Source organism: Amphichorda felina (genome assembly GCF_050947745.1).
Source record: "Amphichorda felina strain 45539 chromosome Unknown scaffold_2, whole genome shotgun sequence".
Lineage (NCBI taxonomy): Eukaryota > Fungi > Ascomycota > Sordariomycetes > Hypocreales > Bionectriaceae > Amphichorda > Amphichorda felina.
Genome location: NW_028145048.1, coordinates 547,639 through 562,982, shown reverse-complemented (window position 1 = coordinate 562,982; position 15,344 = coordinate 547,639). Strand labels below are relative to the sequence as shown.

At 56.4% G+C, this 15,344-nt stretch overlaps 6 protein-coding genes across 6 annotated transcripts; 4 read left to right on the top strand and 2 right to left on the bottom strand.

Annotated features, from left to right (window-relative positions):
* Window positions 1-1,066: 1,066 nt before the first annotated feature.
* Window positions 1,067-1,944, top strand: ACO1O0_001732 (cytochrome oxidase c assembly-domain-containing protein; the record flags this gene model as incomplete). The annotated part of the gene is made up of 2 exons (XM_083191214.1): window positions 1,067-1,358; window positions 1,424-1,944. The coding sequence occupies 2 exons, from the start codon at window positions 1,067-1,069 to the stop codon at window positions 1,942-1,944; spliced, it is 813 nt and encodes a 270-aa protein (XP_083052428.1).
* Window positions 1,945-2,639: 695 nt separating this feature from the next.
* Window positions 2,640-3,565, bottom strand: ACO1O0_001731 (uncharacterized protein; the record flags this gene model as incomplete). The annotated part of the gene is made up of 2 exons (XM_083191213.1): window positions 2,640-3,374; window positions 3,437-3,565. 2 exons carry the CDS (start codon window positions 3,563-3,565, stop codon window positions 2,640-2,642), a joined length of 864 nt encoding a protein of 287 aa, XP_083052427.1.
* Window positions 3,566-5,536: 1,971 nt separating this feature from the next.
* On the top strand, window positions 5,537-6,835 carry ARO4 (3-deoxy-7-phosphoheptulonate synthase ARO4; the record flags this gene model as incomplete). Its single annotated transcript, XM_083191212.1, has 3 exons — window positions 5,537-5,579; window positions 5,729-6,508; window positions 6,564-6,835. 3 exons carry the CDS (start codon window positions 5,537-5,539, stop codon window positions 6,833-6,835), a joined length of 1,095 nt encoding a protein of 364 aa, XP_083052426.1.
* Window positions 6,836-7,193: 358 nt separating this feature from the next.
* Window positions 7,194-7,851, bottom strand: ACO1O0_001729 (putative MFS transporter; the record flags this gene model as incomplete). Its single annotated transcript, XM_083191211.1, has 2 exons — window positions 7,194-7,641; window positions 7,844-7,851. The coding sequence occupies 2 exons, from the start codon at window positions 7,849-7,851 to the stop codon at window positions 7,194-7,196; spliced, it is 456 nt and encodes a 151-aa protein (XP_083052425.1).
* A 238-nt stretch (window positions 7,852-8,089) lies between these two features.
* Window positions 8,090-9,304, top strand: ACO1O0_001728 (uncharacterized protein; the record flags this gene model as incomplete). Its single annotated transcript, XM_083191210.1, has 2 exons — window positions 8,090-8,914; window positions 8,978-9,304. The coding sequence occupies 2 exons, from the start codon at window positions 8,090-8,092 to the stop codon at window positions 9,302-9,304; spliced, it is 1,152 nt and encodes a 383-aa protein (XP_083052424.1).
* A 2,250-nt stretch (window positions 9,305-11,554) lies between these two features.
* ACO1O0_001727 (arylsulfotransferase family protein) lies at window positions 11,555-13,390 on the top strand (the record flags this gene model as incomplete). Its single annotated transcript, XM_083191209.1, has 2 exons — window positions 11,555-12,016; window positions 12,071-13,390. The coding sequence occupies 2 exons, from the start codon at window positions 11,555-11,557 to the stop codon at window positions 13,388-13,390; spliced, it is 1,782 nt and encodes a 593-aa protein (XP_083052423.1).
* Between the last annotated feature and the right edge of the window lie 1,954 nt (window positions 13,391-15,344).

The following is a 15,344-nucleotide window of genomic DNA, read 5'->3' as shown; positions in this document are numbered from 1 at the left end:
GCCCTACGGTACGGACAGGCACCTTGGTGGGGGGGCCACACCTGGCTGGAAATTTTGTGCGAGTCACGTGTTTTCTGAGCCCCGAGTCTTGGTGCCTGACAAATGAGAACGGCGCCAGGCACCAACTAGTGCTATAAAACTGCGGCGCGGTCCCGGCCTTTGCTCGTTTTCTTCCTTTCTTCTTCATACTTACCTTGTTCCGAATTCCCCAGCTCAAGATTTGGGGAATTCAGTGTGGATGGCCTGCATTGCACAGCGCGGAGTCGATCCTCACTCCATTGTCCTTCGGGGCCATGGGGGGCGCAATTTTTGATTTCCCACCTGTTTTCATTGTGCGCGTCGCTTTACGCAACGTCATGAAGAAGACTACAAACCTCTGGAGGTGCTGTCGCCATGTCTATGATACGCGCTGTAGAAATGTTGTCACCACCATTAGAACGTGTGTATCGTAGCTGAACTGATCGGCACTTGATCAAGAAGAATCATCATCGCCTATGAGTCTTATGACTAGTTGATGCCCTGGCAACTTCGCAGCACTTTGTCAGTGGCTGTCGACGGGCAAGGGTCCACGGAGACGCGTCGTGAAGCAAGTACCTTGATGTACGGATGATGCTAGGCAAATCCGATAGCACAAATACAAACTTAAGAAAGTCTCGGCCATTTGGTACCCTTGGCTTTGCAATACACAAAGTCTGTTTGGCCTTGCTAAGAGTGTCAGGATCTCCTACCGCCGGCGCACTTTCGACCGCCCTGGGGTTCCTGTAGGCTCTCGTCAAAGTGGCCTGATAAATGATTGAACTACCCCTGTACTATCGGGAATTTCTAACATTCAATCCCGTTCGAAAAAGTCTCCTAACGGGAGCCACATTCCCAGCACCACGCCATCGCGCCCATCGTGACTTTGTTCTCCTCGGGTTCTCGCAGCCAGTTCTGATAGCCGAAGTTATCCCGGACCAATCACAGCATCCAAATTCCACCTCTCCCAGAACTCGCGAAAAATCTCATGACACCACGACTGCCAAACCATCCCATCACCCTCACGCCCACCAGCCCCCCATACGGAGTCATGGCGTCCAGAGTCGGGCCCCGGAGCGTCAAGGACGCCACGCGCTTCACATCCAACATCCCCCACGCCACCTCCAAGGCACCCGGCCGTTCCGCCGCCGCCACCCCGAAGCCATCAGCCAGCTCCCGCCTGCCCGGCGAGACGCCCGAGCAGCGCGTCCGGCGATTACGGCAGGCCCATCTCGCTGCCCAAAATGCGCAGATCAGCAAGGCTGACCGGGCCATTGACATGTCCCGGAGGTTTCTCGATGCGGCGCACCGGTTCACAGTAGGGGGCGTCATCCTATTCACAGGTAGACTACGAGATCCCGTATTCGAGTTCAGAGATGGTGCAGGGTGTGCTGACCACGCGCAACAGCCGTCGCCGGTGTTGTGAGCATATACTCGGTCTGGGACATGCTCCGCTACAACCGCGCTCGCCGCGCCGAGTGGGTCGAGGCGCAGAAGAAGCTTGAGGCCGACGAGCTGGCGACCGCCCGACTAGCGTACCTCAAGGGCGAGGCAACCGAGGACCAGATCGCTCTTGTAGAGGAGGCGAACAGTGAGGCCGAGCGGACGGGTGTCAAGCTGCCCCCGCTGCTGTCCCCGCCCGAGCACCGCACACATTTCGAGGAGCACGTCAAGCCGGCGTTTGGGGGCGAGACGGCGATCGAGAAGGTGGGAAGCCAGAGCAAGGGAATTCTCGGATTTTTTGGGCTAGGTGACGGTAAGGAGGGGGAACAGACAGCCTCATCGAGTGGAACGATCGAGGATAAAGCAAAGCAGGCGTGGGAGAAGGAGAAGGAGAACCAGCACAACGGGGGAAGCCTCGATCAGCTAGGACTCGAAATAGGCTCCCAAAGCCAGGGCTCGGCAAAGAAGGGGTGGTGGCCATGGTAAACTAAGGACACCTACATCGTACCACGGTCGTACCACGGCTAGCTGGCCAAACAAAACTGTATCATACCTCTGTAGATCAGGCAGTGCATTAGAAGGCGCCGGGGGGTTGGGTTTTGTATATGTATCATTACGGAGTCCTTCTCCAGTTCATTACAAATATGAAAGCGAATATGTTAACGCAAAAGCGAAGAGAGTAACCGTGAAGTGAAATACAACGCTATAATTGTGGTATCTATCGAGATGCTGTCATCCACTGCTAAGAGTTCGCAGCATGGCTGCCATACTGAATGCGCCCTCCTTCGGTCCTCCAGATAGGACGAGGATCTATGTTACAGGTGAAAAGTCCCCCGTGAACGAAACTCAAAAAGGAAATTCGCCAGTGAGTGTCGTATGCAATAAACCAATTTTTTCCCCAGTTCCGCTGAGCTTTCCAAAGCTCCTATGCATCAACCAGTTTAATGCATGAGAGATGAGCAGCCCATACTCAGGGTAGCCATCTTTGAGCCAAGTGAATAGACTTGGCCAACGCGCCTCCAATGGCACCGAACAGCATCAGCTGGACTCTCCTCCTGGCCAAGAGCTGATGGGTATTTCTGTTTCGGCTGGCCTGATTCCTCAACCTAGTTCGACCACCGCACAGCCTGCTTCCGCAACCAAGGCTCTGTCTCCGGGTCCACAACCATTGACCGTCCATTCTATGATATGACAATGTGGTTGAAGTGCCCTGGTACCTTGAGCCTACACTTCTCACAGTCTGCCCGGTATCCGATGCTGAAGCTCTTTTTCATCCCTGGCTGCCATGTCCAATTGTTGATGGTGTGCTTGCTTCGCATGTGGCCCCTGCGCTCAGGCGAAGGGCCTGGAGAGTCTGTATCGCTCTCTGGCGGCTGAGACGCAGCGCGAGGTTCAACATCCATCATGGCGTTGGGGTGTTCCATATCATGGGGAGGTGGCTGTAGCGAGGCCGACATCGAATGTTCGTACTCTGAAATTGGTGATGGCAGTCGCCGGTTGTTCTGTACCGTATGCCAGTCCGCTTCTGTTGCCATGATCCGAGGTACAGCTTGGTCGTTCGCAGTGCTGGGGTGTAGGCCATTGGCAGTCCATTCGCGCTGCTGTCCTCTAACCTGTGCCGCAAAGCTAGGCTGGATCGGCGTAGGCATGCGATTCGTACCAGTCGAATGGCCACCCTCAGGAGCGAGGTGGGTAGAATTGCGGTGAGGGCCCGGAGGTTCCCCCGGAGCATCCATCATGTCCATCTCCGCATCTTGTGGTGGCCGAGGAGCCGTAGGCGCCAGGTACGGCGAGGTTTCTATGTAAGAGTGGTGAAGTTCTCCCGGGCGAGCGTTGAGGGGAGTAACAGCACCCGACGATGACCATAGCTGGGTCTGACTAGTCGATGTGCGAACGGGGAGGCTTTGGAGGCGTTTCTGACGCATAATCAGTTTCCAGTTTCTTAGCACGATGTAAGGCATTCCGAAAAGATACTCACGTTTCGGTGCTCACTAAAGCTGGACACTCCCATGTGCAATTCCTGCTCGTCGTCCCGGCCCCGCTTCTTGGGGTGATCCGACATGACATCCATATAGTGTTGAGTTTCCAACATGTCGGCTGTCTCCATGGTATATGCTTGTTCCGGGAACTCTGTGGATGGCACGAGTCTAAGGTAGTAGTGGTCGGAACTCAAGTCGTCGTTGAGAATCGCGACCGGTGTCGGCGGGTGGGCTGGAAAGCGGGACTCTGGGCTGGAGTGCTGGACTGCGAGGCAACTCGCCGATGCGGGGCGCCCAGATAAACGAACAACGGGTGCAGATAACCTAGCTCTTGGCCTTGAGACAGGAGGAAAAGGTATAGTGGAGTGTTGTCTCCGAGAGAATGTGGTCGTTGTGGAGGTTGTGTTGAGGGAGGCTCGGGTCAGCAAGGTATCGGCGTGAGGGGAAAGATGGCTGGTTGCTGCCGTGGCCGTGTGGCAAGTCGCATCTGCGCAGCACGATCCAACCTTGATAGAATGATGGGAAGCGAATTGGAAGAGCCGAAAAGATGAGCCCCCAGGTAAGCGAACTAAATTAAAAGGTGACAATCGCACTAAATTAAAATGTAAAGAAGAAAGAGAGGGCAAGAGATTCCGTCGAGAGGCGATGTCGTCTTCGCTTCCCAAGTGGTGCGTGTGGCCGTGCGAGTGAGTGGCCACTTGGGAAGGAGGATTGGGCTTGAGATGCAGATCAAGAAGGAGAGGCGGCGGCGGCGTGCACGGGTGAGTCCAGCACCAATTAGTGCTGCTTACCTGCCTTATAAGTCAAATTACAATATAATAACAAGGCCCGGTATAATAAAGATGGGTAGAATAGCGCGAAGAAGGACAAACGAATATGTCCTTGAGGATGATGGAGAGGTTTGAATGTCGAAGCAGGAGTCAAGGACGGGACACATCAAATCACGGTGGTGTTTGGCGCCACTGCCGAAAGGTTCTGGTGAGGCTTGCAGGGTCCACCAGGGAGAGACCGGGGGTTGCACGGGAGTGACAGAATACAATCTAAGGGAGAGTGCTATCATTTGGCCCTCAGATGAAAATTTCTCCTTTTAAAATGGCCCACGAGCCTCTCATGCAACTCAATGACGGGTTCCCGATGCCACTTAATGGCTGTATCCGTAAACTGCCAGGAGATGTTGTCTCACGGCAGGTACGGAGTAGTGGAACCTCCGACCTCGCCAGCCACCCTGTACCAGAAAGTCTCAGAACCCATCCAGAGTGTCTTTTTAGTGACAAGGAAGAAGAAAAAAAAGGTGTGAAGGCAATCGGATGTTTCATTTGTCTTCTAGATACTTCCGGCTGCCCCATTGATCGAAGTTGTGCCCTACTTTGTAGGACGTGTTGTAATGTTCGTGAGTGAACAAAACTGCCGGAGAAATACTAAGTAGACACGAGGTTGTCCAATTGGCACCCTCTCACACCAAAATTGGGGGGAAGTAAAATACCCAGCCAGTACGAGATACGAGTCGTAAGAGAGAAAGACCCAGGTCGCTCTTGATAGAATAATTTACCCCCCTGTACCTCCAAACTGGGCATGCATGGCGTTATCCATATATTGGTTAGCAATGGCACATGATCCCTCTGTCGCCATGGCCTTTGATGCAGCTGATGATGTAGTACATAGTATTCGGCTCCCCCGCTGCCCCTCGGTGGGGGTTCTAGTCCGAAGACCCTCCGACCCTCCGCCCTCTGGCAGCCACATCCACACCCATCTGCTTGACCACGACGTTTCTGACTCACGAGTGGACTCCGTCAACCGCCAGGTCCACCATTACCTCATGAAACTTTTTTTCTCGCTTCCTCATCCGTGTGCTTCGGTTATTGAAGATAGTTCGTACTTCACATTCTGCAGCCATTGCGACCCGTACATCTCTCAGACGCCTGTTGGGACACTGCAGTCAAGAACGCTGAAGGTTTCTGCCCCGCCTTTCCGATATCGAATCTCCAATTCCTACGTTGAATAGTCGGGTTCAAGGATCAACAAACTTGCTAAGCTCGGTTATCGAGCTTCTGACTGGCTGTAAACTTCACGGCTAAGGAATTTTCCACACGCAACACAGCATGCCTTCAGTTGATTTGGGGCTCGTCGCCGACGACACCAGAGGTGAGTACCTACTGTCAAAGTTTTGGGAGTCGTATCTCATGGCGAGGTGGGCAACGGGGTTTCACAAATACGCCGTATCTCTTTGCTCATATTTTCTTGAAATGATTCGTCCCGTCTGTGATTCAGGATGTAGCTGACCAGATGAACAGTTCTGGGCCAGGATCCTCTAATCCCTCCCGCTCTCCTGACCTCCGAAATCCCTCTCCCCGCCAATGCCGTCCAGACCGTCGTCAAGGGGCGCCGCGAGGCTGCTGAGATCATCACTGGTGGGAATGACCGTCTTCTTGTAGTTGTTGGTCCCTGCTCCATCCATGACCCCGCCACTGCTCTCGAGTACGCCGCGCGGCTGAAGGACCTGGCGGACAAGCTGTCCGACGACCTGTGCATCATCATGCGGGCCTACCTCGAGAAGCCCCGCACGACTGTCGGCTGGAAGGGTCTGATCAATGACCCTGACATCGACGAGTCCTTCCAGATCAACAAGGGTCTCCGTGTCTCGCGCCAGATGTTCGTCGACCTCACCTCCAGCGGCGTGCCCATTGCCAGCGAGATGCTCGACACCATCTCCCCCCAGTTCCTTGCCGACTGCATCTCCGTCGGCGCCATCGGCGCCCGCACCACCGAGTCCCAGCTCCACCGTGAGCTGGCGTCGGGTCTGTCCTTCCCCGTGGGCTTCAAGAACGGCACCGATGGCAACCTCGGTGTCGCTATTGACGCCATTGGCTCCGCGGCGTCAAAGCACCACTTCATGGGTGTGACCAAGCAGGGCCTGGCTGCCATCACCCGGACCAGCGGAAACGAGCACGGCTTCGTCATCCTCCGAGGTGGATCCAAGGGACCCAACTTCGACAAGGAGAGCGTCCAGGACGCCAAGAAGACCCTGACGCAGAAGGGCCAGAAGCAGGCCATCATGATTGACTGCTCTCACGGTACGGTGTATCACTCACACATCCAGTAGGCAAATTTGCTAATACACCCTACTAGGCAACTCTCAGAAGAACCACAACAACCAGCCCAAGGTCGCCAAGGTCGTCGCCGAGCAGCTGCGCGAGGGCGAGAAGTCCATCATCGGCGTCATGATTGAGTCCAACATCAACGAGGGCAACCAGAAGGTCCCCCCCGAGGGCCCCTCTGGCCTCAAGCGCGGCGTCAGCATCACTGATGCCTGCATCAACTGGGAGGACACCATCACCGTCCTCGAGGACCTCGCTGCCTCCGTGCGCGCTCGCCGTGAGGTCAATGGCGCGAGCAAGTAGGAAAGCCAAGGTCACACACCCGTGGAGGAGGACTGGATGCCTGCCGGGAGTTAGCACTAGATTGGGAAGGGAACGTTTAGGTGGGTATGTTGGATTTAACATATGGGGGAACTTGAAATGCGGTGCATTCAGGCGTTCAACATCAAAGTTCCGGGATCGGGAAATATAGCTGGGATATTGACAGATGATCAACAAATGTTGGAGATTTGAGCATCATGTCCTGTTGCATGTACAAAATCATGGACTCTAACCGGGCAGTCCGATAACCAAGGACCCAAGAACTCCATAAACGCCGTCCCGTGTAGTCTCCCCTTTTATCAACACGGCATGATCGTCATGATCGTGTACCTTGTCAGTGTCACCTCCCTCCGGCAGAGATGGGAGCGTAGCTCATATCTTGCCGAGCGAACCTCCGGCCCTCCCGCCACGCCGCCAGGTGTTTGAAGAGAGCCCAGCCCAGGAGGGCGCAAGTGCCGACGATGAAGCCCCAGACAATGATCTTGTCCTTGTTGCTGTCGCGCTTGAAGCACAGCGTCATGACGTCGTCCTCGTCGGCCTTCTCGCAGATGTCGATGCCCTGGTTGAGGCAGAACGACTTGGTGCACTCGGAGCAGTGCGTGGAGGCGGTCCGGGGGCTGACGAGGATGGAGCCGGGGTCGGGGCCGAAGAGCCCCGGGGAGCGGCGGAGGGCGGATGCTGACGCGTGGGCGGCTTCGGACTGGTGCGCTGGGCCTAGCGGGATGATTGTGCTATTCTTGAAGCATGTGCATTTGCAGAATGTGGGCGCCTCTGTTGATGATGACGTGCTAAAGTTAGCCGAGCTCTGGGGTCGACTTGGGGGTGGTTTGGCTCCGGAGCGGCGTACCAGCTGAGACGAGCGAGATCAGAGCTGCGAGAAGCAGCCACAGCAGAGTTGTTCGCGCCATTACGATGGTAAGATGAACCGGCCCGCGGTGTATCTGTTTGGTGATGGGAAGTATGTCGAGGGGGCCGCCAGGTCGTTCTCACCGGGTCATCGCTTGGTCGCGATGGGGCAACGTGGACTTGTGGCTGACCCTGTGGCTCGACCCCTGAGGTGACGCTCCAGCCACAGCGAAACCCACCCCAGCACGCATCTTCGCCTATGATTGGCTCCAAGCTCCACGGCCGGAAAAGTTCCCATCGCGAAACTCATCTGGAGTGGTAATTTCTCTGAACCTGGAGAACAACCTTCCGGACAACGCTTCACCGCCCCAAACCTGCCCCCCCATCACAATGCCCCGAATACCGCGTGTACGTGGCCTCCAGTCCCTGAGCCGGGCCAGCCCCTGCTCGGCGGCAGCCCCGAGCAGGACGCCCTTCGCCCTGAGCCGGGCCATGTCGACCACGGCTCCCGCCCAGGCCGGCGGCGGCCTCCGCAGCAAGCTCTGGAAGGGCGGCGACGCCCCCGGGCCCGAGGACCCCTACACGCAGCGGCCGGAGCCCGAGGACCCTTCCTCGAACCTGCCCCAGGAGGCCGCACAGCAGTCCCGCAGCGCCCGCGATAGGACCCCGCGCCCCGTGCGCGAGACGCGCCTGGCCATGCCCCCGAGGCGCACCGAGGCGACGACGGAGAAGGAGATCGGCTCGCTGGACCCGCACTATGAGCCCGCGAAGAGCATGGACGACCTCGTCGAGGTTGAGCCGCTGGACAAGTGGTGGGACCAGCCGGGCCACTGGGGCCCCGAGAGTCAGTTCCAGGGCTTTGGCAGGGCGGACAAGGTGCTGGACAAGGAGGTCGTTGAGGTGTACCTGAGGAGGGCGGTTGTCGAGGTGCTGGCGCTGAAGCAGTCGGGCAAGCTGTCCGAGTGGGCGACCAAGAAGTGGGCAGAGGGTTCGCGAGCGGCGCTGAATGCGACGCTGGAGGCCCCCATCACCGTCGGGGAGGGTGCTTCTGCGTCCCTGGGAGGGGATGCTGCCGCTGTTGTCGAGCAGCTGACGAGGGAGTCCGACGAGGCCGAGGTCTCGGAGAGCATCTCGGTGGAAGAGGCGCAGGAGATGATCAAGGCCTGGGATCCCTCGTGGAAGGACATTGTGCTGGACAACGAGGCCAAGTTTGCTGTACGCTCTACGCCGTGCTTCCCAAGATGACAGGTACGATGGATGCTGACATGTTTCTTGCAGATTCGCAAACGCTTATATCAGCTCACCGGCAGCCTCGTGCCCGACGCGAGGCTCGGGGCCACGCGGACCGTCCGCCACGTCCTGACCATGGCATCCAAGCAGCCCAAGCCTAAGAAGCTGGCTGAGATCCTGGAGCAGCGCGACGACCTGGTCGACCTGCCCAACGTCAGGGTGCACAGCAAGAAGATTGGGCCCATCGACCGCGAGATCGAGGTCGGTAGGTGGAAGGTGATCAAGGAGGAGCTGGAGAAGCGCAACCTGCCAGTCACGGGTACGAACGATATGCCGGGCCACAAGGAGAGGAAATGGATCCGCGGTGTGGAGTAAACGGGTGGGAGGATATTTGTGGAATAATATGTGTACGAGGCTGTATACTGTACCATATATGTATAACATCTATCATACAAGACGTCATTTCTTCAGGAGGACCGCTCCCGGCCCTCGTGGGCTGTCTTTGTGCTCGGTCGTAGGTTTGCTAGGCTTTTCTGTGTAACCCCATCTTGACTTGATCTAGGTACTGCTCGTCTCACAGCACTTCTCGCGCGATGCTCGTCATCTGCGGCGCCCTATACGCCTGACTGGCTTGCTGGTCTAGTCACCCTTAACCGACGCTGGTGCGGGTTCTTGTTGGGTTGGCTTGTACTTTTTTCTGTCTGCTTTTACAGGAGGAATCGCCCACTAATACCCACCCAGCGAATTGGTGTGAATTGGTTAGTATTTCGCTTGGTGGGGGCTTGCCGTCGATGAGCATGTGCAGGCAGCCTCCTGGATTAGCAGCAACAGCGTGCGCCTGGAGCAATTGGGGAGGAGATCCGAGGAACCCAATGGGGACCTGCTCAGTTACGGAGCAAAGATTATAACCCAACCTCGTATAAAAGTTTTGCAAACCGACCCCGATTGAACATGCAATGCCATGCATGAGATTATCTATGATGATAGATACTGGTTGTCGGTGAAGGCAGCCTAGGGACCGTCATTTAATAGTATGGGGTGGACCCCTGCGGCAAGTTCCGACAACCGTTGACATTGGCAACGTGGTGGAGGATTCATGGGACATTCAGGCACAATGCAAATGTCAGGGGAGAACACAGGGATGGGGGACCTGATCGGCTGAAAGCGCAGATTGACTGTTGATGGCTGCACTTTTGGTGACAACAGCAGTCAATCTACGTACGTCGTATACAGTGTCGAAGACAGCGACGATCCAACTAGGCCTGTGGCGGTAGGTCGGAACAGTGCTGCCGGCGTCGCGGAGGTCAACGCATCGAGTTTCCCAACGAGGGCAGCAAGCAATGTTTCAAGTGTGCCCAGGAAGGGCTTGTTCTGGCGAGGCCAACCCTGTTTGGGGGCCTTGGCTCTGGTGGCGACCCGGGTCAATGACGAGGGGCCCCCTTAAGCTTGGCTCCCCTGCGATGGCCTGATAGGTGCGAGTAATTAGCGCGCACTTGTGGTTCTGCAACTTTTTGCTCTTTCGCCGCTTCAGTTAATGAAAATCTGTGACGTGCATCCGTGGCTTGCAGGTTCGACCTGGACACAGTACGGAGTACGCGGATGGACACGCGACACCTGCTTCTGGAGCGCTGGACGATAAGCACTGATGCCGGGAAGGAGGCAAATGCTATCACGTCTTGGCACAGTTATGGTATCCCGTAGCGCCAGCTCTATTTGAGTTTTATGAGTCCCGACGGTGTGCCTGGCTTGGCCCGAGGTGGCGTTGAACTACTAGGTATTACTCCATACTCCGTATGCTAGTAATACTAGTACTATGTACGTATCCGTACCGTAGACATGGATGATGGGTCCCATCCTGTCCAGGACTCCACGTTGCGCCACTGTACCATTACTAGGTGGCACACACAGGTGCCACTCTTTTAGGCTCTTCCTGCATACTGTATCTGGTCTCTCTCTGCGAGCATGACTGTATTGTTGGAACCTTCCCTACTATAGCAGCCAAGGCATATGTACGACGTATACGTACTCGCCTACTACGGCCATTCCAATGCCGCCTCGTCTATTATCATATTCATACACATGGACAAGTAGTCGGGAGGCTCATGTACGAGTACTACTAGTATCAAGTACTATGAAGTACGTACGTAAGTAGCTCGCGTTCAGGAGTGTCGGGGCGCCGAGTCGCCGACTGTCCGACGCTGGCGGGGCCGCCCACACTTGTTAGTCCTCGGCGCATCCACCACCAGGCCCTCTCTCTCCCTTGTCTTGAGCCGAATGACAGGGTTTCGTTCCACCAGGCCGGCGCCCTCTCTGGCCATCCCTCATCAATGACCAGTCTGTTTCCGGTTCAGTGGTTCCTTGCTCCAGTGTTCTCCAGAAGGCACAGCCTGTCGCTAGTAACAGGTAGTAGTTTGGTGGCCCCGATCATGGCCCAGGACTGTCTCTCCTGTTGGCGCTCTCGATGCCCTGGAGCTCTCCCTTTCTCCTGCTCTCCTGCTCTTCTGCTCTCCTGCTCTCCTCCATTGTACATCCGTAGCGTGACATTTCTGCTGCCTGGAATTTCCTGATATGCCGCATAATAGGACTGCTACATGTACGGATAGATACCCCCCCTCCGATATAGCCATGTCTCCCGACGCCCCGAGGCTTGCCGGGTCACGGCCTCGCACGCTGCTGGCGACGTCGCTGGCGCTCCTCGGGCTGCTGGCGGCCCCGATGGCGGCCGCATCCGACCATGCCGGAGCATCGCTCAACGTCCAGAACTCGTACTGGTATGACTGGGGCTGGTACGGCGCCTACCCTCGGGCGAGCTACGAATCCTTCGGCGCCCAGTCGCCCCTCGTCAACATTGTCAAGCACGACGACCGCTGCGACGACGGCCTCATCTTCTTCGAGCCCCGAGGTGCCTACGTCGAGACCCCCGGGCCCGTCATTGTCGACAATGCCGGCAACCTGGTCTGGACCGAGACGAAATGGGGGCAGGCCATGGACGTCAAGGTCCAGCGGTACAAGGGCAAGGACTACATTACCTTCTGGCGGGGGACCGACCGCGGCGGGTTTGCGGGCGGCAAGGGCTCCTACATGATGGTAAGATGATCTTGTCTTCAGCTGATTGTAACTGGCCGACTGACCTGCCGGTAGCTTGACGACAAGTACGAGGTGTTCCGCGAGGTGAAGCCCGTGGGCGGGCTGACGGGCGACCTCCACGAGTTCCTCATCACAGACGAGGACACGATCCTCATGACCATGTATGAGTCGACGACGGGCGACATGAGCGAGTACGGCATGGACGAGGGCTGGATCTTCGACTGCCTGTTCCAGGAGCTCAACCTCGAGACGGGCGAGGTCATCTTCGAGTGGCGGGCGTCGGATCACTACCCCATCCACGAGAGCATGCAGCCCCTGTTCGGCACGGGCGGCTACCCGGACAACGGCTTCGACTTCTTCCACATCAACAGCATCGACAAGGATGCCAACGGCGACTACCTCATCTCGGCGCGCCACATGTGCGCCGTGGCCTGCATCAGCCACGTCGACGGGTCCATCCTGTGGCAGCTGGGCGGCGTGGCCAACGACTTCGAGGACCTGTCTGACGGCGGCGCCACCAACTTCACCTGGAACCACCACGCCTCGTGGCACGAGCCCGGGCGCACCATGACCATCTTCGACAACGGCTCCAACGGGCAGGTCACGTCGGCCAAGCACAGCCGCGGGCTCATGGTCGAGCTGGACCTCGACGCCATGACGGCGCGCCTGCGGCACCAGTACATCGCGCCGCTCGAGCTGCTCAGCCAGTCGCAGGGCTCCGTGCAGGTCCTGCGCGACAACGAGACGGTGCTCGTGGGCTGGGGCCATACGCCGGCCTTTACCGAGTTCAGCCTCGACGGCAGCGAGGTGCTGTGCGACGCGCACTTTGGCGTCATCTGGCTGTCCATCTTTGGCTGGGCCAAGAGCTACCGCACCTTCAAGTTCCCCTGGGTCGGGCGGCCGTCGACGCTGCCTGACATGGCGGTTCGCCCCCGCCGCGACGCCGTGTACGTGAGCTGGAACGGGGCCACCGAGGTGTCGCGCTGGGTGCTGCAGAGCGGCGAGACGGACGCCGAGGACGGCGAGTTCCAGGACCACGACGACGCTCCCAAGACGAGCTTCGAGACGGAGATGCGCATCCCCCACGACGCGGGCGAGTTCCTGCGCGTGGCCGCCCTGGACCGCGACGGCCGCGTGCTGGGCCACTCGGCGCCCGCGTCGCGCTTCGTCAGGACGGAGACGGTGCTGCTAGACGCCCCCTGGCGAGGCTGGCTCCCCGAGCCCTTCACCATCTTCCTGTGGTCGCTGTGCGGTGCCGCGCTGCTGGTTGTCGCGACGCTGAGGCTGCGTGGCCTGATGACCAGGACGGTCAGGAGGGTCGTGTGGTGGAGGAGTCCGGCGTCGCCCAAGTACGAGCGGCTGCCGATGAAATGAGTGGTGTCAAGACACATAGAAAGGGGCTCTCTGTCCTCTGTACATATATAATAGTAAATATACGAATGATATGCTAGTACCATCATCAAGAGATGTCGTTGGAATCCCTGTGTGTGGGGGGCCTCTCTCGGCGGGTCTGGATGTGCCAAGAGCAAGGGACTGGCATCACCAAGATGACCAGTAAGAAGGCTCTCCGTGATCGAACGAGGAAATAACCCATTCTGCTGGCTTCTCCCGTTTCCAGGTTGACAGAATTTCTCTTTTGGCCTTTCGGTGATTGCCCTATTTGGCGTCAAGCTACTGGACCAACTCGGGGGGCTGTGTTGTGTGGCACAGTCGGCATGACAGTCTGACAGCAGCGAAGCCACAAGCATGGGCAGGTAACTCAGCGTACAGCTGTGTATGCAGGTATTTGTGGACAAACCATTCCGACTTGCTGTAAAGGAGACAGTTATGAGGACAGATAACTCCACGATGACCTGGAACGCAGTCACACATGTTGTATATAGAAACTATTTGCTGGACCCTCTGATTGGGTCTTCCAACGACTGTCACTGATCGACTATTCGGTAAATCGTTGCTTGTGAGAGGCAAAATACCCGAATTACTGATCTTTCTTTGAATCCGCAACTGTTCTGTACACATTATCATTTTTTTTTTGGCATGGCAACATGAGGGAGAGACGTGAGTATCGACGTCAGGGGGGACACTTGAACTTTAATGTTGTTTCTCCTCGAGACAGGATTGGCTTCAAAGACCACATGTAGTTGGGAGAACAGACTCAGGTTGGCAGAGTTTGGTTTTGTAAGACTATATATAGTTTTCCTTTCGTTGTCTAGGTACTAATATCAGGCTTGGTGCCTGGGGAACGTTTAGGGGTGCACATTAGGTTGGCTACGAATGACAAACAACTTCGCTGCAACCACAGCATAGGGCCTTGGAGACGGATATATGACGCCTTGTGGTTCTAATTGTTGCTGATTTTCAACGGTACCCACGCCGTTGCGATGTAGTTACGACCTGGGCAACAGACCTGTCGCACACACAGGTATCTTGCCTAGCATACACAACACCCGAGCTGCCAACCCGAGGCCGACCCCGAACACGCAAATACGTCATAAATACACAAAGAAAGGCTTACAGAACCCTCAAAATGCGCAAACGAGAATGGCTCAGGCCTATCTGCGAAAGCTGCGGGGAATTTCAACCCATGTTCCTCCCCACCGAGACTCTCTGCGACTGGGTCAAAGAGAATGGTGATGGCTACGGCGCATGCAATAGTAGCAGCGAAGCCATCGGCAATCCTAATGTGAGGAAGTGCGGTAAATGTAAGCGTAAGGCAAAAAAGGCTAGAGAAGAAGCGAGGAGGCGCAGACTGTGACGTTGGGAGGGGAGATGCTAAGCTTCAATGGTGAATGTTGCTACTCGGCGAGAGACGACTTTAAAGGAAGAGCTACCGAAAATGATAAATCCGGGTTTGCTTCCAAGTTACCATTTGCATCAGAATCTATGAATGTCGGATTATAGGGCGAGCGACTAACTTTTACCTCTGAATCAGCAACTATTCGATATAACTCACTCTTACTATAATAGGTATTTGAGAAATTTGCTCTTCTCCTTTTGAATAGAGTCTAAGTTCTCTGCTTACCAACAGCAGACCTACCGTTATTCTAATTATTTTGCCTGCCACATATAACATCGAAGTTGCCAACCCGAGACCAATCCAGACCACCCACACACAAATACACGCACGCAAGCAGACTAATGTGCAGAAGATTGTGGATGATGCCCGTCTGCCAGGGCTGCGGGTTCGCCCACCCCATATACCTATCCAGCGAGACTCTCTGCGACTGGGTCAACCGGTGGGTTGGTGGTTACGACGCATGCAAGAACAGCACCGAAAGCATCAACACGCCCAACATTCGGTGTCTTAGATGGAAGTGCAGGGAAGAGG